This window comes from Sprattus sprattus (assembly GCF_963457725.1).
Source record: "Sprattus sprattus genome assembly, chromosome: 10".
NCBI lineage: Eukaryota > Metazoa > Chordata > Actinopteri > Clupeiformes > Clupeidae > Sprattus > Sprattus sprattus.
In genome coordinates this window covers 4,657,485-4,682,337 of record NC_137908.1, presented here as the reverse complement: position 1 = coordinate 4,682,337, position 24,853 = coordinate 4,657,485, and the positions used below count along the sequence as shown (strand labels likewise).

Sequence of the window (24,853 nt, the reverse complement as noted above, 5' to 3'; positions counted from 1 at the left end):
TAAACCTCTGTCAAAGCTTTTGGATTACCTGATATTCCATGGAGAATCACTGCAAAACACTAAAATGAAGAAAAACTCTCTCAAAGAATGACGTTTTATTAAGACAAATGGATAATGTTGAGACAGGTGTACAGGCATGCCTACATGTTCTCTTCTGTCAAAGAACTGAAGAAAAAAGTTTTTTTCTACCTTTCCACACATAGTTTTTTTGTTGATGTCATGTTAATGATTGTTGTCGCAAATGCAGAACTATTTACAATGTTTACAATTATGATGTCCTGTACAAAATCGAAATGGAAATTTTAAAAAGGATTTCACATAAGGAGAGGAATACCTGTAAAAGCAAAAATATGAATTTCATCAAATGCATCCTTTGAAAACCCCTCCCTACTAATGCTACGCATAAGTTTCGGTCCCACACCAAGGCGACATGCATTCACAACATGTAGCGATGCAATGCACACCTTTCATTGCACACTGTAAGTCACATATGATATACCATCACTGAACCTTTATTTATTTATTTACTTCATTTATTTACTTCATATTGACTCAGTAACAAGCTTTACATGACGTAGGTGACTATCCAGCAACCCGTAGTGGTATGTATTGAGGAGAACATAAACAATTCTCAGGGTTTAAGAAGTATATTCTTTCAATACACGGTTACTTGTCAAATTTAGGTAAATCATTCAAAAAATCTCTTTCGTTAACGGCACTGAAAAGAAGGGAGAGAGGATATATATATATAAAAAAAAGCCTCTTTCTTGCTGAGAACCAGTCAGCTGAATCTACAGTTCACTCTTAACATCTTCCAGTGCAGGTCCCTTCCCATTCACCCCTGCACAGTGAGACCTGAGGGTTTAACCCAAATAGCCTCCTCAGCTGACACTGGCTCACACCTTAGCCTAACTAGCGAACTTGGGGCGCTGGGCTAGTCATGCTGTTGTCATGGTTACTTTCAAATAGGCCTCAGAAGCCCCTCTGAAGGGAAGCGTGCCTCCGCCATGGAAAAGACATTTTTCTTTTTTTATTTAATTTTTACATTTAGTCATTTGGCGGAAACATCTATCCCATGCGCCATCCAAATGAATAAAAAGAAAAAAACAAGTAAAACAAAAGAGAGAAAACATCATCCCCACGCCTCACAAACCAGAGGGGGGGGGGGGGGGGGTCGAGGGGGGGGATACATGTGTTTTCCTAAGCCAGTAGAAGTTGCTGTATAGTCCTCTAAGGTGAAAATGTCCCAGCACAACACAGCACGTCCATTACAGAGAACAAGCACGACACCCAGAGAGAGAGGGATAGAGTGAGAGAGAGAGAGAGAGAGAGAGAGAGAGAGAGAAATGAGGACGGAACAGGATGGAGTTTGGTACCAACACTCTGTACACAAGAATAAGGGGGGTGGGGGTGGCAGGAAGTAGAGGCCGAGGAAGGTCAGCATCTTCATCATCATCACGCTGTCTGAGCCCGCACGCCTGTTATCTCATCTGTTCACCTTAAGAATACTGAAACATCACTACACATTTATGTGCATCTGTGCTAACAGTAGCAAAAGCCATCGACTTCTGAAGCAGTCGTTCTCAAAGTAATCCGATAAGGATCTTAGTTGTAGCCGAGGAAACAACCAAAAGTATAAAAGGTTCACTCTGTAAAAATGATTTTTCATAATCTTTTGTAACTTATTGAACTAGCTTGCATGATGTATTTGTTAGTTTTTCAACTATTAACAATCACGGCATCCTTTATTTTGCTGTTATAAATGAAGCAAGCAATCTGACATTCAAATCACAGACAGGTTAAACAGTGGTAGTCATGTAGAGGTACAAAACCTAAAATAGTTTATAAAAGGAAGGACTATTTTTAAACAATACGTGTTTTTATCATCTCCTTGGTTGTGGTCTGCCTAGCTATGAGTTCAACTTAACATGCACTTTAACAAAGTACTGTTCCCTCATACGACCTTTGACTTTTGACCACGGAAAGGTCTACCGGTCCGCACGCAGTCTGTGTGCAAATCCCACTGTTATCTATTGCATGCAATGCAACTGCGTATTATAGGGGGAAACTCAATCAGGTATCATTACATATCAATGGCATCTAGTAGCTTAAGAACCTGATTCAGTTTCCTGTTTACTTTGTGTGATCACTGCACTGTACAAAGACAAGAAAGAAACACCAGTGTCTACAACTGAAGCTCCAGCAGTGTCCAAGTGCGATAAGCCCAGTGGAGTTGAGAAAAAAAGACAAACATACGTGTCTTTGTGTTGTACTGAGATATGTCTGGTGTCACCGCACTTCAAAACTCATCAACTCAATCTCCGAAGGGCTCACGAGGTGACGATATTAAGAATGGATGATTTGATGTTACAGGTGTCCCTGGGTTATGCATCGATACGTTTACGAAGGCTGGATGGGTTTCACCGGTAGAATCGTCTCAGACGAGCGTGTCATAGCACCAGTCACCTACAGTGGTCTACCGCCAACCCCTATAGAAAGTGTTTTAATGCGTCTCTAAATCTACCTAGGCCTACACTCAGTTGTATTACAGTCAGTATGCAGGAACGTGGTTCTGAGTATTTGGTTTGTCATTAGAAGAAAAATTGCACCGTTTAACTGGAGTGGTTGGACTGCTACGAATGCGAGGGTGAGTATAAATACAAGCCTGAGTTATCCTACTTGTCTGAAGAGATCACTGAACTTTAAGCTGTACCTCCACTATGTGACTACAGTGACGTAAAAACAATATGGCGACTGGCTTATCTCTGTGCCTCGTTATACTGCACTAAGCTCTTTTATTAACATTCAAAGAGAATTATTTTCGAATCAAACTCATTTAAAAGAAAAACAGGGTAATATTCTTAAGTTACAGATTTTTTTTTTTTTTTTTTTTACTTCTCTATAGTTGGCTCCCATACCTTTTCAATGTCTTGCTGATTTTACCAGTAATGACTGGGCATTTACAAGTGTCTTTGTTGAATAAGAGCTTGGAGTTCAGCGAGAAGTGAGAACATAGGCAGCTTTACTGCCCCCTACAGGACATATTTGAACCTACAGGTCACGCCTGGGGACTGCCCCTCCTTTGACATTCACTCTTCACTGCACTGTGCAAATTTAAAACACTGTTCTCTCGGGGAGGCAGCCTTCTTGTTCCACACAAACACACACACACACACACACACACACACACACACACACACACACACACACACACACACACACACACACACACACACACACACACACACACACACACACACACACACACACACACACACACACACACACACACACACACACACACACACACACACACACACACACACACACACACACACACTCACTTACACACTCTTTACCTTCTGCAGACATCTGCGCCAATACCTTCTCCCTGTCCCACTCCCTCAGAACTACACAAGACGATTAGTGGATGTCTTAAGGCATATTGATAGTATGAGCACCAGATCAAACATGGTGACCTGATTGAGTAGGATCTGAATCATCAGAAATCTGCATATATCTTGAAGTCTTGGCCTGGGGTGGACATTTTGTTTGACAAGAACCAGACTGACAGCCAAAAGAAAAGAAGAAAAATACAAACAGTTACATGTTTCATCTAAAAGAAGCAGTGAATAGAACTCTTAGGAAACGGGTTTGTTGGTGCGGACCGCACTGGCTTTGAGATTGGCTAAAGGATCACAGGCGTCGCTGTGCTGGGTTTTTGCTATGGGTCTGAACTGTTTGCGCCATCCCCTCTTGAGCAGGGAGAGCCTCTGGTGTGTGTGAAGTGGGGATGAGGCAAGTAGCACCGGTGTCCTTGAGTTGATGAGGGCAGCACTAGAAACAGGAATGACAGTTTCTCACTGACCAGGTGTGTTACAGTACAGCGTAACCTTAAATAACATGCCCAGAGATGATGGCGGACTGCGAGAATAGGTAGTACGGTATCATATCTATAGATTTGTTTAATGTAAACATATACTGATGCTCGGCATGGTTGAAAAACAAGGGGGAAAGCAAGAGAGGTGGGAGTGATCTGTTAGAGAGTAAATTAGCAAATGGGAATCATATGTCTTGATAGCACAGTACAATACTAGAGTATTGAAAGACACAAAAGATGACGACTTTAAAAGAGTTCATTTTACAGGCCCGTGTATTTCAGATGGCAGGCGATCGGTACCAGACGAGGGCTGGCCGGGTCCGGGCTGAATCAGATCCAGAAGCCTGGTGCTGCCCGGGAATGTGAGAGGTGAGGCGCTGACCGAGCCCGATTCCAGATCTGTGTTTTAAAGGTGCAGTCCGTGATCGTAAACCCATACATTTTTTGTCAAATTCGGCAAATTGCGGCTCACTGTCCTCTGTCTGTCAATGGGAAACAAACATAGTGGCATGACCAGAGCCATACACAATCCCAGCCAATCAACATGGTGCTTCAGGAGCATGGAAGGGAGGGGTGTAATTTGATTGGCTGTTGAGCTCAAATATCAACAACCTTTAGCGAAACTTGAATCGCGGACTGCATCTTTAAGCGACCAGGGTCTGGATCACAACCTGCCCACGCCTGGCCCAGACCTGGCCCAGACCTGTCCCAGACGTGGGCCACTCAGTTCACTGTGAGGAGCTCAGAGGATTGGGAGCTTGTGGTCCAGCTCCTTCTCAGGAGACTCGATGTAGTTGGCTGCCTCTTGAAGCTTTAGCAGCATGGCCATCTGTGAGAGAGAGGAGAGGAGGAGAGGAGAGGAGAGGAGAGGAGAGGAGAGGAGAGAGAGGAGTGAGAGGAGAGGAGAGGAGAGGAGAGGAGAGGAGAGGAGAGAGAGGAGAGGAGGGGAGAGGAGAGGAGAGGATAGGAGAGGAGAGAGAGGAGTGAGAGGAGAGTAGAGGAGAGGAGAGGAGAGGAGAGGGGAGGAGAGGAGAGGATAGGAGTGAGAGGAGAGGAGAGGAGAGGATAGGAGTGAGAGGAGAGGAGAGGAGAGGAGAGAGGAGAGGAGGAGAGAGAGGAGAGGAGTGAAGGGAGAGGAGAGGAGAGGAGGAGAGAGAGGAGAGGAGTGAAGGGAGAGGAGAGGAGAGGAGAGGAGAGGAGGAGGGAGAGAAGAGGAGGAGAGAGAGGAAAGTGAGAGGAAAGGAGGAGAGAGAGGACATTAGTGACATATTCTGCACAACCTCAAACACACAAAACACTCAAACACCTACTAGTGGGGACACAGAAAAGAATCAATTAGATAGCTGACATGCATGTGAATCAGTTAATACTCTAGTCATTAGTCATTAGTCATTAGAGTCATACTGCCTCAGCCTACTGTGCATGAGGAGAGGAGAGAGAGGAGAGGCGAGAGAGGAGAGAGAAGAGAGGCGAGAGAGGAGAGAAAGGAGAGGAGAGGAGAGGAGAGAGAGGAGTGAGAGGAGAGGAGAGAGACGAGAGGCGAGAGAGGAGAGGAGTGAGAGGAGTCGTAATGCCTTAGCCTACTGTGAATGAGGAGAGGAGAGGAGAGAGAGGAGTCATAATGCATCAGCCTACTGTGAATGAGGAGAGGAGAGAGAGAAGAGGAGTGAGAGTAAAGGAGAGGAGAGGAGTGAGAGGAGAGGAGAGGAGAGGAGTGAGAGGAGAGGAGAGAGAATAGAGAGGAGGAGAGGAGAGGAGTGAGAGGAGTGACAGGAGAGGAGAGGAGAGAGGAGAGGAGAGGAGAGGAGAGAGAGGAGTGAGAGGAGAGAGAGGAGAGGAGAGGAGTGAGAGGAGGAGAGGAGAGGAGAGGAGAGAGAGGAGAGGAGAGGAGGAGAGGAGTGAGAGGAGTGAGAGGAGAGGAGAGGAGTCATCATGCCTCAGCCTACTGTGAACGTTACCTAGCTACCTCAGGAAAAATCTGACCACTGGACATGAGCAGCTGGTCTTGTTCAAATTAGTATGGTACTCCTGTGTGTGTGAGAGGGCTGATGATAGCTGGGGTGTGATGTGTGTGTAAGGACTGGGGTTTGATGTGTGTGTGAGGACTGGGGTGTGATGTGTGTGTGACAGGGCTGACGATAGCTGGGGTGTGATGTGTGAGAGGGCTGATGATAGCTGTGGTGTGAGGTGTGTGTGAGAGGGCTGACGATAGGTAGGATGTGAGGTGTGTGTGTGCCAGGACTGACCATAGATGGGGTGTGATGTTATGTGTGTGAGGACTGGGGTGTGATGTGTGTGTGAGGACTGGGGTGTGAGGTGTGTGTGAGAGGGCTGACGATAGCTGAGGTGTGATGTGTGTGTGAGGGCTGACGATAGCTGAGGTGTGATGTGTGTGTGAGGACTGGGGTGTGACGTGTGTGTGACAAGACCGACGATAGCTGAGGTGTGATGTGTGTGAGAGGGCTGACGATAGCTCGGGTGTGAGGTGTGTGTGTGCCAGGACTGACCATAGATGGGGTGTGATGTTATGAGTGTGAGGACTGGGGTGTGATGTTATGTGTGTGAGGACTGGGGTGTGATGTGTGTGAGAGGGCTGACGATAGCTGGGGTGTGATGTGTGTGTGAGAGGGCTGACGATAGCTGGGGTGTGATGTGTGTGTGAGAGGGCTAACGGTAGCTGTGGGGTAGCTGGTGACTCACCAGCGGGTCGGACTCTGTGCCGCTGGGCGGAGTCTCCTTGTGCGGGCGCTCCTCTGCTGGTTGCCCGGGGCTACCGGGGCCCAAGGTGGGGGCCGGCAGGTGGACGAGTTTGGCCTGGTCCTGCTGGGCTGACGGCCAGGGCAGCGTCCCCCTCACCCACTCCACGGGGTCCTCCCAAACAGCCTTCTGTCCGTGGACCTGACACACACACAGGCACACACAAACACACACACACACACACACACACACACGCACACACAGACACAGACACAGACACAGACACAGACACAGACACAGACACAGACACACACACACACACACACACAGACACAGACACAGACACAGACACAGACACAGACACAGAGACAGAGACAGACACAGAGACAGACACAGACACACACACACACACACACACACACAGTTATTCGCATTGTCATGACAAATGTCTAGTAACATCACAGGTGTGCAGTAAACGTTTTGAAGAGAGTTACCTTGATGCCGTCTTTGGATCCCTCCTGAAGGTAGGGGATGATGGAGTGGTTCCACAGGTCGATGAACCAGGTGCGGAACTCACCAACGGTGACGGGACAGGACAAGAAGAAGCAAGGCCCTGTACACATACACACACAAACACACACAGACACACACACACACACACACACACACACACACACACACACACACACACACACACACACACACACACACACGCATGAACACTTGAGTATGAACACTTTAACATACTGTATGCAGTCCTCACACACAGTATCATATCACTGCAGACATGGGCAAAGAAAAGCCCAGGAGTTAACTTAAGGAAAAATTATAAACCTGTCGGAAGTCTGCCGGAAGTGTTTGGGAAGTGTGAGCAACACAAGCCCTTGCACGGAACATGACACTGGTACGATCACCAGCTCTGTTTGAGCGGAGCGCAGGAAGCTAAGAGGGTGGATCTTAATTAACACGAAAACTGAACCCTCTTGGGTCTTTTCGTCAAGTCTCTTTCTCTCCCTCTCTTCCTGTACATGTGTGTTCAATTACACAATCATGTATATTCTAGGGTCTTAATTTGAGTAACCTGAAAGACACCCTCCCTCTACCCACCTCCCCATCACACCAAGCACACCCACTCAACCCTCCACTGGCTAAACCCACATCTCTGAACACTAACTAAACAAACACTACTAAACACTTTACACTAACTAAACAAACACTACTAAACAAACACAAAACAAACACTACTAAACACTTAACGCTCACTAAACAAACATTACTAAACACTTAAAGCTCACTAAAGAAACACTACTTAACATTGAACACTCACTAAACCAACACTACTAAACTAACACTACTAAACAAACACTATTAAACAAACACTTAACAAACACTACTAAACACTTAACACTCACTAAACAAACACTACTAAACACTAAACGCTAACTAAACAAACACTACTAAACAAACACTACTAAACACTTAACGCTCACTAAATAAACACTACTAAACAAACACTAAACAAACACTACTAAACACTGAACGCTCACTAAACAAACACTACTAAACACTTAACGCTCACTAAACAAACACTACTAAACAAACACTAAACAAACACTACTAAACACTGAACGCTCACTAAACAAACACTACTAAACAAACACTAAACAAACACTACTAAACACTGAACGCTCACTAAACAAACACTACTAAACTCTTAACGCTCACTAAACAAACACTAAACAAACACTACTAAACACTTAACGCTCACTAAACAAACACTACTAAACAAACACTAAACAAACACTACTAAACACTGAACGCTCACTAAACAAACACTACTAAACTCTTAACGCTCACTAAACAAACACTCCTAAACAAACACTACTAAACAAACACTAAACAAACACTACTAAACACTGAACGCTCACTAAACAAACACTACTAAACAAACACTAAACAAACACTACTAAACACTGAACGCTCACTAAACAAACACTACTAAACAAACACTACTAAACAAACACTACTAAACACTGAACGCTCACTAAACAAACACTACTAAACAAACACTACTAAACAAACACTACTAAACACTGAACGCTCACTAAACAAACACTACTAAACAAACACTACTAAACAAACACTACTAAACACTGAACGCTCACTAAACAAACACTACTAAACACTTAACGCTACTAAAAAAGAGCCCAAACAGACACCAAACAGTGGTGGCGGAGGTGGGGACCTACCGATGAGGAAGTCTGAGGTGCTGTGTTTCTCCAGGAAGGCGTGGAGGTGGTACCAGAGCTTGGGCACCCAGTCCAGCACCCGCAGGAGGTCCTGGTTGGCCAGGCTCCGCGGCTCCTCCGCCTCCACCAGCTTCCTGTGCAGGTAGCGCACCAGGAAGCCGTTAGCCGGCTCCACGTTGTTGGAGAAGGTCACCATCCTGGGAGGAAAACAGTGACACGTCAGACCACCAATGTATCTGTTTTAAAGAAGCATTATGCAACAATTGTACTTCAGGATTAGGGTTAAGGTAAGCAGTTTAAAAAAAAACAGCTAATGTTAAAGTGATTGCTCTACTGATACAAAGAAGCAGCTTTGACTTTAAGGGCCGGGCCTACAGGCTGCGACAGCCTACCTAGGTAGGGCTCAAATACACATACGCATCTTTTTTCAGGCGTAGACGCCTTGGCAAAGTGTGGCGGCCAAAACAGAAGCGGTGCGCTTCCCTGCCTTGCGCTGGAAAGTTGAGAGTAGTTCAACTTTTAAGCGCACCTAAAAAACGCTTCAAAGACGCAACGCGTGGTGGAGAAGGGGCGCACACGGTAAACGTGCCGTGCCATAGGAATCAATGCATTTGCTCGCGTCCCGTTTAAAAAAAACGCTTATGTGTATTTGAGCCTGTATATGGCGTGTGTATTAAGCACTGGCCCAACCGGAAAAGGCGTTGTATAATGTGAAACTAGGTATACTGCGTGTGTATTAAGCAATAGTCCTACCAAGTATCGCGTTGTATATTGTGAGACTAGGTATATGGAAAAGTCTGAGGCCATCAGGGCACAGGCAGCACACGAGACATTCACTGGGGCCTATTAAAGAGACATGCACTGAACACTAATCACTAAACACTCACTAAACACTGAACACTAACTAAACAAACACTACTTAACACTGAACACTCACTAAACACTCACTAAACAAACACTATTGAACACTGAACACTCACTAAACACTGAACACTAACTAAACAAACACTACTTAACACTGAACACTGAACACTCACTAAACAAACACTATTGAACACTGGACACTCACTAAACACTCACTAAACACTTAACACTCACTAAACACTGAACACCACTAAACACTCACTAAACAAACACCTTTGAACACTGAACACTCACTAAACACTGAACACTAACTAAACACTCACTAAACAAACACTACTTAACACTGAACACTAATTAAACCAACACCACTTAACACTACTTAACACTACTCAACAAACACTACTAAACAAACACTACTAAACACTACTAAACAAACACTATTAAACCCTCCACTGGAGACATGCACTTGAGCCCACTAATGCTCGATGCTCTATGATGTCTCTGTGGAGCTCACAGCAGCTCGGTGACTGATGAGATTCCCAGCAGATAGTGAAGAGAAGGTGATCCTCCTCGCAGACACCACAGAGCTGCTGTCCTGTTTACTGACTGCCACATTGACTGCTAAGGCCATTACTTAAGGATTGGAATAAAGGATTAAAGGCCAAACTGCCAGTGATGTATTGCTGAGGGTTGTCAAATCATGAAGTTGTGTGTGCCAGGTTTAGTTTCTACGGCCTCCTCTTTAGGAGTAATGGGTTTAGGTGTTTAGGGTGAACTTAGCGCCCACCTGAAGCTGAGATGAAGTCCGTGATTTGGGGTCATCTTCACAGGCTGGTTCGTCGTTCCGATGATGTATGGGCTGGAAAAGACAAAACCCACTGAGCAATCCATCTTTCACACTGACAGTCTCTTAATGTAGCAGAGAGAGTCACTACTGTGAAATCAGAGGTAGTGAAGAGAAAACTTAAGCTCCCATTGAGATTAACTGCAAACAGGCTGTGTGTAGCATCTAGCTAGCAAGCTACCATATAATCCAATGAAGTGGTGGCATACGCGTTAGCTGTAACCTAAAACTACTGTTTGAAAGCTTCAGTTAAGACCTACAATACTCTGCATCGTTTGTGTAGCACATTTCAGATCAAACCAAGTGATTATAAACATATAAAAAGTTGTGTAGATAGCTTTATTATTTTTATTCATGTAAAATATTCCTCACTTCAAGCAGCCATGTTTTTTTTGAAAATTCCCGGGCTGGTTTCGCTGTGTGCTCTGGGATAGCGCTTGGAGGAGCAAGTAAGGTCTGGGATTATCTTGACTCCAAGGGCCATATAGCCCTAAATCTTATCCCTTAATCTTGATCAAATTGGGTATTGAGACACCACTAGCTCTCACATGAACGCGCAACTTCAAGGGTAAGGGGGAAGATAAGGGATAAGGGGGAGTATTGAGATCGGGCCTAAGTCTGGTATTGAGTATAGACCTCACAAGTTGATCTTTGCACAGAACCTGGTCCACAGATCCTAAAATAGCTTTAGCAGGCATTCCCCCTTTTTTTACTGTAGTAAATCATCATGGCCTGTGCACACTGACACATGGAGGTTTGGCTGTGCCCACTGCTATATTTGCTCACAGGCCTCAGAGAGTGAGAGCACCATGCAAGCATCTCCGTCTATTTGTGGGCCAGTGCTCCTCACCATTTGTGATATTTGCAGGTCAGGGCACCGTTGACCAGCTCACTGATGGAGGCGGGGTCGTGCACGTCATCCAGGATGACGACCAATGGGATCTCTGCGGTGCTGGTCTCCCGGTCGATCTGATTGGCCAGGTTAGACAGGTAGAGCTGAAGATCCTGGTGACAGAAGGAGGAAGAGGAAGTTAAGTTCTCCGACGAAACCCGACCCAGCGACATTAAACTTGAACTTCCCTGGCCCCACTTTAAATGAAGTGTCCTTAGGAACTATGTATGTAGAACTCTATCTCTTAAGAAATGTAATATAATTGTCATAGGAGCACATGTATTTAATATGTCTGCAATTACGCTGTTATAAAATCAATTAATGCAAAATATGGCCCTTCCAGTATATATTTATATATAGACAGAGTTATTTCTGTTATGACTTTTGTCAATGTTATATGTTATATGGCTGTGTTGGATGGCTTGTTGTTGTGAGTGATTTGGATAAGACTGCCATGACAGTGGATAGATTCTGCCGGACCATGATAGTATTTCAACGGTTGTGTGTTGTTGCGGTGCTCCACACATACAGTACCAGTCAAAAGTTTGGACACACCTTTAATTATTTTGAGAAATGTTTTCTTAAAATTCTTCTTTTCTTTTTATTATTTTCTACGAATAATACTGAAGACATTTAAACTACGAAAGAACACATATAGAATGATATACTAAACAAAAAAAGTGTTATCTACCATGAAGAAAATAATACAAGTAAAAAAAAAACTTCTCGAAAAATTAGAAGGTGTGTCCAAACTTTTGACTGGCACTGTAGACCATGCGGCGAGTGGCGGCAGGCACACCTTGCATGACTGTCGGTGCATGTTGAAGGTGATGGAGATGCCGTCCGAGGGCTCGCGCCCGCTGCGCTCCACCAGGTACTCGGTGAGGCGGGACGCCAGGTAGGACTTGCCCGTGCCGCTGGGGCCCGACAGCACGATGCGCCGGTGCTTGAGCAGCAGGCTGATGTAGTGCTGCATCATGGCCTTGGGGACCAGCGTCTCAAACACCACGCTGTCCACACACTTCTCACGCAGACCTGGGGACCACACAACAACCACGGGGAGAAGAAGAGGGTAAGAACCTGTTTAATAACGCATGTAGGGAACCAACCACGGGGAAAAGAGGGGAACAACATGTTTAATTATGCATATAGGGAACCAACCAATGGGAGGAAGAGGGGAAGAACCTGTTTAATTACGCATATAGGGAACCAATCAAGGGGAGGAAGAGGGGAAGAACCTGTTTAATTATGTATATATCATAACAGTGTTAATTATCAGATGGTGCATGTTATCGACAAACGTTCAAGTTGTCATGTTAACCCCTTATTAAACTGAGCATATCGAGTGTTAATCCATTATTAAAGTTAGCCTTTTGATTGTTTAACAGAATGGCCGATGTTGGACACTGTCCGATAACTGACATAGCTACGCTAGGGATATAAATGTTTGATTAGGTCAGGGATTCGTGAAAAGCATTTTTGAGGAAACTGATTTTTTTAAAAATTGATTGATTTCCTCCCTTCGTTGATTGTAACACTGACTTTCTGTAACACTGGTTTGCAATACACGACTATCAAAGTTACACGTGTTAAATCTTTTAGTGTACTGCAAACCAACACAGTACTGAACATCCATGAAATTTGACAGCGAATTCTCACTGTGCCGTGGAAATTAATTCAGGCTAATTAAGTTAAGGCTGTACGAGGCCGACTGGGATGAGTTTGAAAGGAAACACTCTTTAAAGGCCGAGGCAGAGAGAGAAAGAGGGAGAGAGAGAGTGAGAGAGAGGGAGAGGGAGAGACAGACAGAGGGAAGGAGAGGGAGAGAGAGAGGGAGAGGGAGGGAGAGAGAGGGAGAGTGAGAGAGAGGGAGAGGGAGAGGGAGAGAGAGAGAGGGAATGAGGGAGAGGAAGAGAGAGAGGGAGAGAGAGGGAGAGAGAGAGGAAGAGAGAGAAGGAGAGGGAGAGAGAGAGAGAGTGTTCTTGAGTATGGGGCCGTCGCAAGGCGCAGCATGTATCAACTGGATCACCATGTGCAGAGGTGTAAAAGACTTCAACCTTCAGGGAATGGCACAAACATTAAACCCCTCCACAGTCACTGTCTCTATGCCCCAGAGCCCTCAGAAAGCAGCTGAGTTGGACCCGGATGAGGCCCAGATCTGGGCCAGATCCGCTCGGGACCGCTCAGCAAATTGCAGAGAGGTGTAAATATTCCATGACTGCTGGTTCCTGGCAGAGCCTCGTGGGTATCTGCTGTGCATCTGCGTGTATCTTACCTTATCACATGTCCACTCATAAACAACACGACTACAGTCAGTCTGAGCTTAAAATACCCCACCCTCCTCCACCCCCAACCCCATAAGAACCCCCACCCCCAACCCCAACCCCAACCCCGTCCGAACCCCACCCTCACCCCCACCCCCACCCCCAACACCAACACCACCCCCACCCCCACCCCCAACCCCGTCCGAACCCCCACCCCAACCCCCTAGATTAGGCACCAGCGGGGGGAGGGTGCTGGCGTGGTTACGTGTCATCTCCCCTCTCCCCCAGGATGTAATATCATCCTTGCTGTGAGCTATGTGTAAGAGTGTGTGTGTAAGAATGTGTGTGTGTAAGAGTGTGTGTGTGTTTTCTGCTCATCTGAGGACTCCACCATCTGGAGTCTGTCGACACACAAACACACCCCTCACAGACGTGGGATGAGGGATTCGTTTCTTTTCCGTCTCTCCCATTCCGTGGTGCCCTGAAGCTGCCCAGCCTGGTTAGTGGCATTCCCGGCCTGCCAGGTGGATCAGACAGCGCTCCCAACGCTCCCAAGCCTCCCAGGAGCGAGGCCCATCCGTCAGCCTCCCTCCGGGACAGGCATCCCAGACCTCCACACCACAGGGGAGAACAGAAGGAGGAATGTGGGGCAGGTGGCAGGACTATCCCCACTGTGCAAAGGGGCACGCAGTAGCTGAGCGGCCTATGGCCAGACACACACACACACACACACACACTCACTCTGGGAAGAGCAGGAATCCCAGGCCTCCGGATCACAGAGAGAAAAGGACTGGGAACATGTGAGAGAGTATGTTGGAGTGCTGTCACTCTCGACTGTCCTCAGTACAATAGAGTGGGCCTGGGCTCAGCAACATGCTGACAGATACTAACAGCCTACGACAAGAGGAGGAGGAGTCCTTACCCTGCAGACTACAGAGAGGATGGGGAGGAGGTGTCCATACTAACCAGACTACACAGAGTGTGAGGAGGAGAAGTCCTTACCCTGCAGACTACACAGAGGATTGGGAGGAGGTGTCTGCACTATCCAGACTACAGAGAGGAGGTGTCTGCACTATCCAGACTACAGAGAGGATGGGGAGGAGGTGTCTGCACTATCCAGACTACAGAGAGAAGGTGTCTGCACTATCCAGACTACAGAGAGGATGGGGAGGAGGTGTCTGCACTATCCAGACTACAGAGAGAAGGTGTCTGCACTATCCAGACTACAGAGAGGATGGGGAGGAGGTGTCTGTACTATTCAGACTACAGAGGAGGTGTCTGCACTATCCAGACTACAGAGAGGATGGGGAGGAGCCGGAGGTGTCTGCACTATCCAGACTACAGAGGAGGTGTCTGTACTATCAGAGGATGGGGAGGAGGTGTCTACACTATCCAGACAACAGAGGAGGTGTCTACACTATCCAGAGTACACAGAGGATGGGGAGGAGGTGTCTGTACTATCAGAGGATGGGGAGGAGGTGTCTGCACTATCAGAGGATGGGGAGGAGGTGTCTGCACTATCAGAGGATGGGGAGGAGGTGTCTGCACTATCAGAGGATGGGGAGGAGATGTCTGTACTATCAGAGGATGGGGAGGAGGTGTCTGTACTATCCAGACTACAGAGGAGGTGTCTGTACTATCCAGAGTACACGGAGGATGGGGAGGAGGTGTCAACAATCCTCAGTAGAGTAGGGTTTAATGTTAAATGAGTTATTGATATGCAAATGAAAGTATGTGAGAGGTGTTACTTCAAAACCTTCATAAAACTATCAACTACTTCTGTCCTCTACTCTACAACTGTAGAACTAAACAAGGTTATGGGCTTACACAGCGTCCTGAGGATTAAAACTTTAAACTGCAACATCATATCTTCAAATCAGACAGCCAGACAGATTCTTGTCATGTTAACGTAAGCTCTCAGACTGTTTAGATGCACTCCTGGAGCCCTTGAAACTTCTTCCAGACATATTAAATCAACGTGTCTGTCGGAGAAAGCAAAATAAAAACATGCCCGCCAGATCCCCAAGAAGAGGGAGAAGAGGACAGCCAAGGACAGACACACACCTGACGTAAAACACAATTGAACAGAGAACTTCTTGTGTGTGTGTGTGTTTATGTTTGTGTGTGTGTGGTGCGTATGTGTGAGACCCTGTGTGTGTGTGTGTGTGTGTGTTTGTGAAAGAGAGAGACCGTGAAAGACAGTGAGTCTGTATGTGTGTGTGAGAGACTGTGAGTGTGTGTGAGAGAGAACATTTGTGTGTGTGGGGGGGGGGAGTGTTTCAGAGAACCACGACTACCCAAAGGACCTTGGAAATGACAGCAGTGATTCTTAGAGAGAAACCTGTTTGTGACGGGACGGGGTGTTTTTATTCCGAGGGGCTTTAAAGGATTGTGCCCCACGTCACTGCTGAGGAGGTCGGGAACAGAAGCCGCACTGGGGACAGGAAGACGCCTCTCGTCTGGCTCCTCGCCCCTAAGCATGATGGGATTGATAAGGACCAGCAGACGGACGAGAAACGAGCCAACAACAACTTCCCTTATCCCTTTCCCATCCCTGTTAACCTCGCTCCCTGCATCAGGAGGGGGCTCTTTCCCAGGACTGGGGGGGGGGGGGGGGGTCCAGATAGATACTCTTCAGGGGACCTTATGTGAACCAGATCAGAGTCAGATTAGGACACAATCAGCGCCCGATCAGAACCGGATCAGGTCCAGCAGAGACAACCAAACACTGAGGAACTGTGTGCTGTACTGAAGCGGGATTCGTAGAGAATACTTGATGTGCATGTCAAGTACACTGACAGCATTCTATTCCTAGGTTAGACTTGAGTATACTTTGAGTGTCCTCGATTCTAGTCCAGTAAACTTTTTGTCAAATTCCGCTAACGGCTCCTCACAGTCCTCCTGCTGTCCGTTCAGCGTGTGTGTGCTTAAAAACCCACTCCAGTGTTTGCACTCAGCTCTAAACCCACTCCAGTGTTTGCACACGGCTCTAAACCCACTCCAGTGTTTGCACACAGCTCTAAACACACTCCAGTGTTTGCACACAGCTCTAAACACACTCCAGTGTTTGCACACAGCTCTAAACCCACTCCAGTGTTTGCACACAGCTCTAAACACACTCCAGTGTTTGCACACAGCTCTAATATGTGTTTGCACACAGCTCTAATATGTGTTTGCACACAGCTCTAAACCCACTCCAGTGTTTGCACACAGCTCTAATATGTGTTTGCACACAGCTCTAATATGTGTTTGCACACAGCTCTAAACCCACTCCAGTGTTTGCACACGGCTCTAAACCCACTCCAGTGTTTGCACACAGCTCTAAACCCACTCCAGTGTTTGCACACGGCTCTAAACCCACTCCAGTGTTTGCACACAGCTCAAATATCACTCCAGTGTTTGCACACAGCCCTAAACCCTTTCCAGTGTTTGCACACAGCTCAAATATCACTCCAGTGTTTGCACACGGCTCTAAACCCACTCCAGTGTTTGCACACAGCTCTAAACCCACTCCAGTGTTTGAACACGGCTCTAAACCCACTCCAGTGTTTGCACACAGCTCTAATATCACTCCAGTGTTTGCACACGGCTCTAAACCCACTCCAGTGTTTGCACACAGCTCTAATATCACTCCAACGTTTGCACACAGCTCTAAACCCACTCCAGTGTTTGCACACAGCTCAAAACACACTCCAGTGTTTGCACACGGCTCTAAACCCACTCCAGTGTTTGCACACGGATCTAAACCCACTCCAGTGTTTGCACACGGCTCTAAACCCACTCCAGTGTTTGCACACGGCTCTAAACCCACTCCAGTGTTTGCACACGGATCTAAACCCACTCCAGTGTTTGCACACAGCTCTAAACCCACTCCAGTGTTTGCACACAGCTCTAATATGTGTTTGCACACAGCTCTAAACCCACTCCAGTGTTTGCACACAGCTCTAATATGTGTTTGCACACAGCTCTAAACCCACTCCAGTGTTTGCACACAGCTCTAAACCCACTCCAGTGTTTGCACACAGCTCTAATATGTGTTTGCACACAGCTCTAAACCCACTCCAGTGTTTGCACACAGCTCTAAACACACTCCAGTGTTTGCACACAGCTCTAATATGTGTTTGCACACAGCTCTAAACCCACTCCAGTGTTTGCACACAGCTCTAAACCCACTCCAGTGTTTGCACACAGCTCTAATATGTGTTTGCACACAGCTCTAAACCCACTCCAGTGTTTGCACACAGCTCTAAACACACTCCAGTGTTTGCACACAGCTCTAATATGTGTTTGCACACAGCTCTAATATGTGTTTGCACACAGCTCTAAACCCACTCCAGTGTTTGCACACAGCTCTAAACCCACTCCAGTGTTTGCACACAGCTCTAAACCCACTCCAGCGTTTGCACACAGCTCTAATATGTGTTTGCACACAGCTCTAAACCCACTCCAGTGTTTGCACACAGCTCTAATATGTGTTTGCACACAGCCCTGGCTCTGGACGTGTGGGAAACAAACACTGTGGTTCCGAACGAGCCCTACACTAGTCCAGCCAATAAACACAAGGCTTCAGGAGCACGGCTGTTGAGCTCAAATATCAACAACCCTCTGCCAGAATCGCAGACTGCACCTTTAACGCTAACTGCATCTATCTCTGTCCTCTCACTTTTGAGGGTCACACTAACTACACCTCTCTCTCTCTGTCCTCTCACCTCTGAGGGCCACACCGAGGCAGTTGGAGACTACACCTTTAACACTAACTACACCTCTCTCTCTCTGTCCTCTCACCTTTGAGGGTCACACCGACTACACCTCTCTCTCTCTCTGTCCTCTCACCTTTGAGGGTCACACCGACTACACCTCTCTCTCTCTCTGTCCTCTCACCTTTGAGGGTCACACCGACTACACCTCTCTCTCTCTGTCCTCTCACCTTTAAGGGGTCACACCGACTACACCTCTCTCTCTCTGTCCTCTCACCTTTAAGGGGTCACACCGACTACACCCCTCTCTCTCTCTGTCCTCTCACCTTTGAGGGTCACACCGACTTCACCTCTCTCTGAGACTGCACCTTTAACGCTAACTACACCTCTCTCAGCTGGAGACTGCACCTTTAACGCTGACTACACCTCTCTCAGCTGGAGACTGCACCTTTAACGCTGACTACACCTCTCTCAGCTGGAGACTGCACCTTTAACGCTGACTACACCTCTCTCTCTCTGTCCTCTCACCTTTGAGGGTAACCCCGAGGCAGCTGGGGTTCTTGGCTAGGCCGCGGGCCGGGGGGGTCTCGGGAGGCTCGGCCCCCATCACCCGTCTGTAGGGGCCCAGGCTGTAGCTCAGGATGGACTCCATGGACAGGCCCAGACTGGAGCTGGGGTCCAACAGCGCCAGGTACTCCTGTAGGGGTCAGACACAGACATGGATCACACACACACACAGAGACATGGATCACACACACACACACACACAGAGACATGGATCACACACACACACACAGAGACATGGATCACACACACACACACACAGAGGCATGGATCACACAAACACACACAGACACACACACACACACAAACACACACAGACATGGATCACACACACACACACACACACACACACACACACACACTCACACACATAGTATTACAGGGGCGAACCCTCAGGTCCTCTAAATCTCCATTAGGGGTTTTGTTCTCTTCAGTCATTATTAGTGAGGGGGTGCAATCATGTTACGGAGATTATAAGAGGATAATGGGAACAGATATGAGAAGGGGACAGGGAGGTCAGAGACACACAGAAGGATGGAGAGAGTGAGAAAGATGGAGAGAGTGAGAGAGAGAGAGATGAAGAGCAGAGTTAGCGAGAGGAAGACTAGAGGGGAATAGCACACACAGTGTGGGGAAGGAGGTCAAAAAGAGAGTGTGTGTGTGAAACAGTGAAACTAAGAAGAGGGAGAAAGAGAGAGAGAGGAGAAGGACAGAGAGAGGAGAAGGACAGAGAGAGGAGAAGGACAGAGAGAGGAGAAGGAGAGAGAGAGGAGAAGGACAGAGAGAGGGAGAGAGAAGGAGAGTGAGAGAGACAGACAAAAAGAGAGAGAGAGAGAGAGAGAGAGAGAGAGAGAGAGAGAGAGAGAGCGTGGGAGACAGAGAGGGAGTCTGAGACACACACCCTCAAGGCCTGGCCAACAGCCGTATCCAGAGAGGTCCAGTCGGCCCTGGGGCTGATCCGAACCGCTCCGATGTAGAAGTCCTGCTGCTTCATCTCCTGTGGGTCAGCGACAGAGGCACACAACAGAGCCGTCACCAGGGTTATCAAAACAGAGCCGTCACCAGGGTCAAGAGAACAGAGCCGTCACCAGGGTCAAGAGAACAGAGCCGTCACCAGGGTTACGAGAACAGAGCCGTCACCAGGGTTACGAGAACAGAGCCGTCACCAGGGTTAAGAGAACAGAGCCGTCACCAGGGTTACGAGAACAGAGCCGTCACCAGGGTTAAGAGAACAGAGCCGTCACCAGGGTTACAAGAACAGAGCCGTCACCAGAACAAAGGGTACAGACATCACTGGCAGCAAAATAACACAACACAATACAATATAACATGGTCTCAGAGTCACAGATTACCAGTGGTCCTGTCATGATGGATATCAGTGTTCCCTTAAAGAGAGACAGGCAGACAGACAGACAGACACACAGGCAGACAAACAGGCTGACAGACAGACAGACAGACAGGCAGAGAGGCTCACCTCCTTGAAGATGTGTTGGTCTGGTACTCGCACCACCACCCGTACCAGACTCTCATCCTTCTGAGCCACAACACCTACAGCATCCCACTGTAGCGTATCTATAGAGAGAGAGAGAGTGAGAGAGAGAGAGAGAGAGAGAGAGAGAGAGAGAGAGAGAGAGAGAGAGAGAGAGAGAGAGAGAGAGAGAGAGAGAGAGGAGGAGACAGGTGTTTGACATTAAAAACCCTTTTATTGAACCATCACATGGATCAATGGCTCCTGAAGAGGCCTTACCCCTGCCAAACCTATACCGTAGGAGAGTACATACACACATATTACCAAGTCAACAAAACAGAGAGAAAGAGAGAAGGGGGACAAGAGAGAGAGAGACGGAGGGAGGTACATAGACAGAGAGAGAGGGAGAGAAAGAGAGAACAAAGATATAGAGGGGAAAGGAGAGAAACAGAAAAAATAAACAGAGAGAGGGATGGATAGAGCTAGAGAGAGATAGAGAGACATACAGAAACATAGAGACATAGAGAGAGATAGAGAGGGATAGAGAGACATACAGAAACATAGAGACATAGAGAGAGATAGAGAGGGATAGAGAGACATACAGAAACATAGAGACATAGAGAGAGATAGAGAGGGATAGAGAGACATACAGAAACATAGAGACATAGAGAGAGATAGAGAGGGATAGAGAGACATACAGAAACATAGAGACATAGAGAGAGATAGAGAGGGATAGAGAGACATACAGAAACATAGAGACATAGAGAGAGATAGAGAGGGATAGAGACATATAGATACATAGAGAGAGATAGAGAGGCATAGAGACATAGAGAGAGATAGAGAGGGATAGAGACATAGAGAGAGATAGAGAGGGATAGAGACATATAGATACATAGAGAGAGATAGAGAGGCATAGAGACATAGAGAGGGATAGAGACAGAGAGAGATAGAGAGGGATAGAGACATAGAGAGGGATAGAGACAGAGTGACATAGAGAGAGATAGAGAGGGATAGAGACATAGAGAGGGATAGAGACAGAGTGACATAGAGAGAGATAGAGAGGGATAGAGACATAGAGAGACATAGAGAGAGATAGAGAGACATAGAGACATAGAGAGGGATAGAGACATAGAGAGACATAGAGAGAGATATAAAGGGATAGAGACATAGAGAGGGATAGAGACATAGAGAGACGCAGAGAGAGACGCAGAGACATAGAGACACAGCGAGAGATAAAGAGCCGTATCTCCCGCTGTAATTTCCCGTGGCTGTGATTCTCAGCTGTACATCATGTCTGCAGTACAGGCAGGGGGCTGAGATGGATTGGGATTCCAGGCTCAACATTAGTCTTGAGTGCCACACGGACGCCGGTGTGGGCGTAATGGTAGAAGATGGGACAATCATTTGGAGAAATGAAGAACACATTGTTTCATTTGTCTTAATGATCCAGCCGCCCACACATGCCCCCACAGGCTAAGGCATCGCATTAAGCACTGCAGTAGTGAAAGGTTGAAAAGTTGGAAAAGTCTGGCATTCATTCAACAACTTCACTTGTAATATGTAGAGACATACAACAAAACCTAAGAATGAATCAAAAGCATGTCATGTATCAGTAAATGTCTCTTAGAATGTCTTTTTATATATACAGTAGGTGTGCGTGTGTGAGTGTGTGTGTGTGAGTGTGTGTAAATCTGTACGTCTGCATTCTAATTGTATAAACATGTGTTTAGTGCTTGTGTCGTCTTTTTATATGTATGTGTGTGTGTGTGTGTGTGTGTGTGTGTGTATGTTCGTCTGCATTTGTGTGTATACACATAAGCATGTGTGTATATATGCATGGCATGCTGCATGCAGTGTGTGTGTCTGAAAGGATGCCTTAAAGATGACAGTGCCTCAATTTGTGGGAGTGTGCGCGTCTGAGTGTGTGTGCATGCGTGTGTTTGTGCGTGTATATGTGTGTGTGTGTGTGTGTGTGTGTGTGTGTATGCGTGCATGCGTGTATGGGTGTGTGTGTGTGTGTGTGTTTGTGTGTGTGTGCATGTGCGTGTATGGGTGTGTGTGTGTGTGTGTGTGCATGCTTTGGTGTGGGTGTGTGTGTGTGTGTCTGATGGACCTTACCTGGTCCTCCACTCTCTCCCATACTCATGCTGGATGTCTTAGGCAGTGATGCAGCCATTGATTGCCGTGGCGACGAGGTGCCCAATGACATGAGCCCTGAGGACTGGGAGCTGGAGCTGGTGGGTCTGGAGGAGGGGCCTCCTGTCTTTAGCTGGTCATTCTCAGCCTTCAGGGTCTCCACCGTTACCTTGGAAACGGAAGGGAGTGTGTCAGATTGGAATAGTGACATTTTATCTGTGACATTTACCAGAATGTTCTACAAACGAGACCCTTGTACTTCTTGGACTGGAACCTTTAAATGGCATCAATCACCAGAGTGCTGACATCTGCCATTCACCAAATACATTTCCATAATGTCACCCCGAGTGGCCTGTGCCCAGGAGAGGGGGAGGAGGAAGGGGGCCACACACACACACACACACACACACACACACACACACACACACACACACACACACACACACACGTACCAACACATACACATATGCATACCTACACACACATTCACACACAAACACACACGCACGCAAACACACAGACACGCAACCACACACACGCAAACACACACACACACAGACACACACTCACACTCAAACACACACACCTCCATGTTGGTCATAGCCTCACGCAGCTGTTCCAGCTGGTGGGCGGAGCTAAGTGCCTCCAGACGGATATCAGTCAGCTTCCGTTCCTTTTCCCAGAGTTCTGAGCGCAGCGTTGTCACCACCTTCTCGTCGCCCTCACCGCCCTCTTCTTCATCCTCTGCCTCAAACACCCTACAGGAGAGAGAGAGAGAGAGAGAGAGAGAGAGAGAGAGAGAGAGGGAGGGAGAGAGAGGAAAAAGAGAAAGATAGAGGGAGGGAGAGAGAGAGAGAGAGAAAGAGAAAGAGAGAGTCACTAATGTGTTCCAGATGGAACGATATGGAATGTCGTGGATGATGACATGATTGAGACAAGCGGCAGAAAGCGAGTTCGGTGGAATTGACATGGAGTGCAATCATGTCTCCGTTCACTACGTTTCTTATGTGATCAATGACTGAGTCAAACCAAGCAGAGGAAGTCAATCAGTACGAAGACTAATCTTCTCAAAGCGGTTCTACATAAACTGTGCCTATGGGTAAGATGATAGAGGGGCCTATGTAGAGATACACTACTGTGGAAGAGGTGGTAGGGGAGTCATTTTTAGAGATACACTACAGTGGAGGAGGTGATAGAGGGGCCTTTGCAGAGATACACTACAGTGGAGGAGGTGATAGAGGGGCCTTTGCAGAGATACACTACAGTGGATGAGGTGATAGGGGGGTCTTTGTAGAGATACACTACAGAGGAGGAGGTGGTAGAGGGGTCTTTGCAGAGATACACTACAGAGGAGGAGGTGGTAGAGGGGTCTTTGCAGAGATACACTACAGAGGAGGAGGTGGTAGAGGAGTCTTTGTAGAGATACACTTCAGTGGAGGAGGTGGTAGAGGGGTCTTTGCAGAGATACACTACAGAGGAGGAGGTGGTAGAGGGGTCTTTGCAGAGATACAGTACAGTGGAGGAGGTGGTAGAGGAGTCTTTGTAGAGACACACTACATTAGATGACTCTGGGAAATATGTAACCTTGAGTAGAGCTGGATTAGAACCAGAGACAAGAGTCTTCTCCATACTACTTAGCTGCTCCTTGTGAAGATTCTCTTACCCTGAGGCTGAGGCTGAGGCTGATGCTGAGGCGGAGGCTGAGGCGGAGGTTAAGGCTGAAAACGAGGACTTCAGCGAGGCGGGGGGGTTCTCTGGGTCATGGTGCAGTTTGGGAGAGGAGGGGGCGGACGACTCTGGCGTGGCGATCTCCTCGATGTCGGCGTAGGAGGCAGAGAGCTTGGAGCCCTTCTTGCTGAAGGCCTTGTTGAAGGAGCTCCTCAGCTGCAGAGAGAGAGAGGGAGGGGGGAAATTATGTCATACCTGTCTAACAGAGATGGGGATGCATTGTGTCTCCTTCACAGGAGGAAGTGATGTCATAACTGTCTGACAGAGATGGGGAATGCATTGTGTCTCCTTCACAGGAGGAAGTGATGTCATAACTGTCTAACAGAGATGGGGATGCATTGTGTCTCCTTCACAGGAGGAAGTGATGTCATAACTGTCTAACAGAGATGGGGATGCATTGTGTCTTCTTCACAGGAGGAAATGATGTCATAACTGTCTAACATAGATGGGTATGCATTGTCTCTCCTTCACAGGAGGAAGTGATGTCATAACTGTCTAACAGAGATGGGTATGCATAGTGTCTTCTTCACAGGAGGAAATGATGTCATAACTGTCTAACATAGATGGGTA

The 24,853-nt window shown here is 47.2% G+C and overlaps 1 protein-coding gene across 1 annotated transcript in view; it reads right to left on the bottom strand.

The window, feature by feature from the left end:
• Positions 1-1,182: 1,182 nt before the first annotated feature.
• Positions 1,183-24,853, bottom strand: part of nav1b (neuron navigator 1b) — a 124,289-nt gene continuing 100,618 nt past the window's right edge. The window contains 13 exon segments of the mRNA XM_080846272.1: positions 1,183-4,709; positions 6,581-6,778; positions 7,072-7,190; positions 8,827-9,023; positions 10,478-10,549; positions 11,385-11,539; positions 12,226-12,461; positions 18,916-19,084; positions 19,853-19,948; positions 20,426-20,523; positions 22,538-22,724; positions 23,142-23,313; positions 24,219-24,439. Coding sequence (XP_080702398.1) covers positions 4,623-4,709; positions 6,581-6,778; positions 7,072-7,190; positions 8,827-9,023; positions 10,478-10,549; positions 11,385-11,539; positions 12,226-12,461; positions 18,916-19,084; positions 19,853-19,948; positions 20,426-20,523; positions 22,538-22,724; positions 23,142-23,313; positions 24,219-24,439 — 2,007 coding nt within the window. The 3' untranslated portion in view covers positions 1,183-4,622.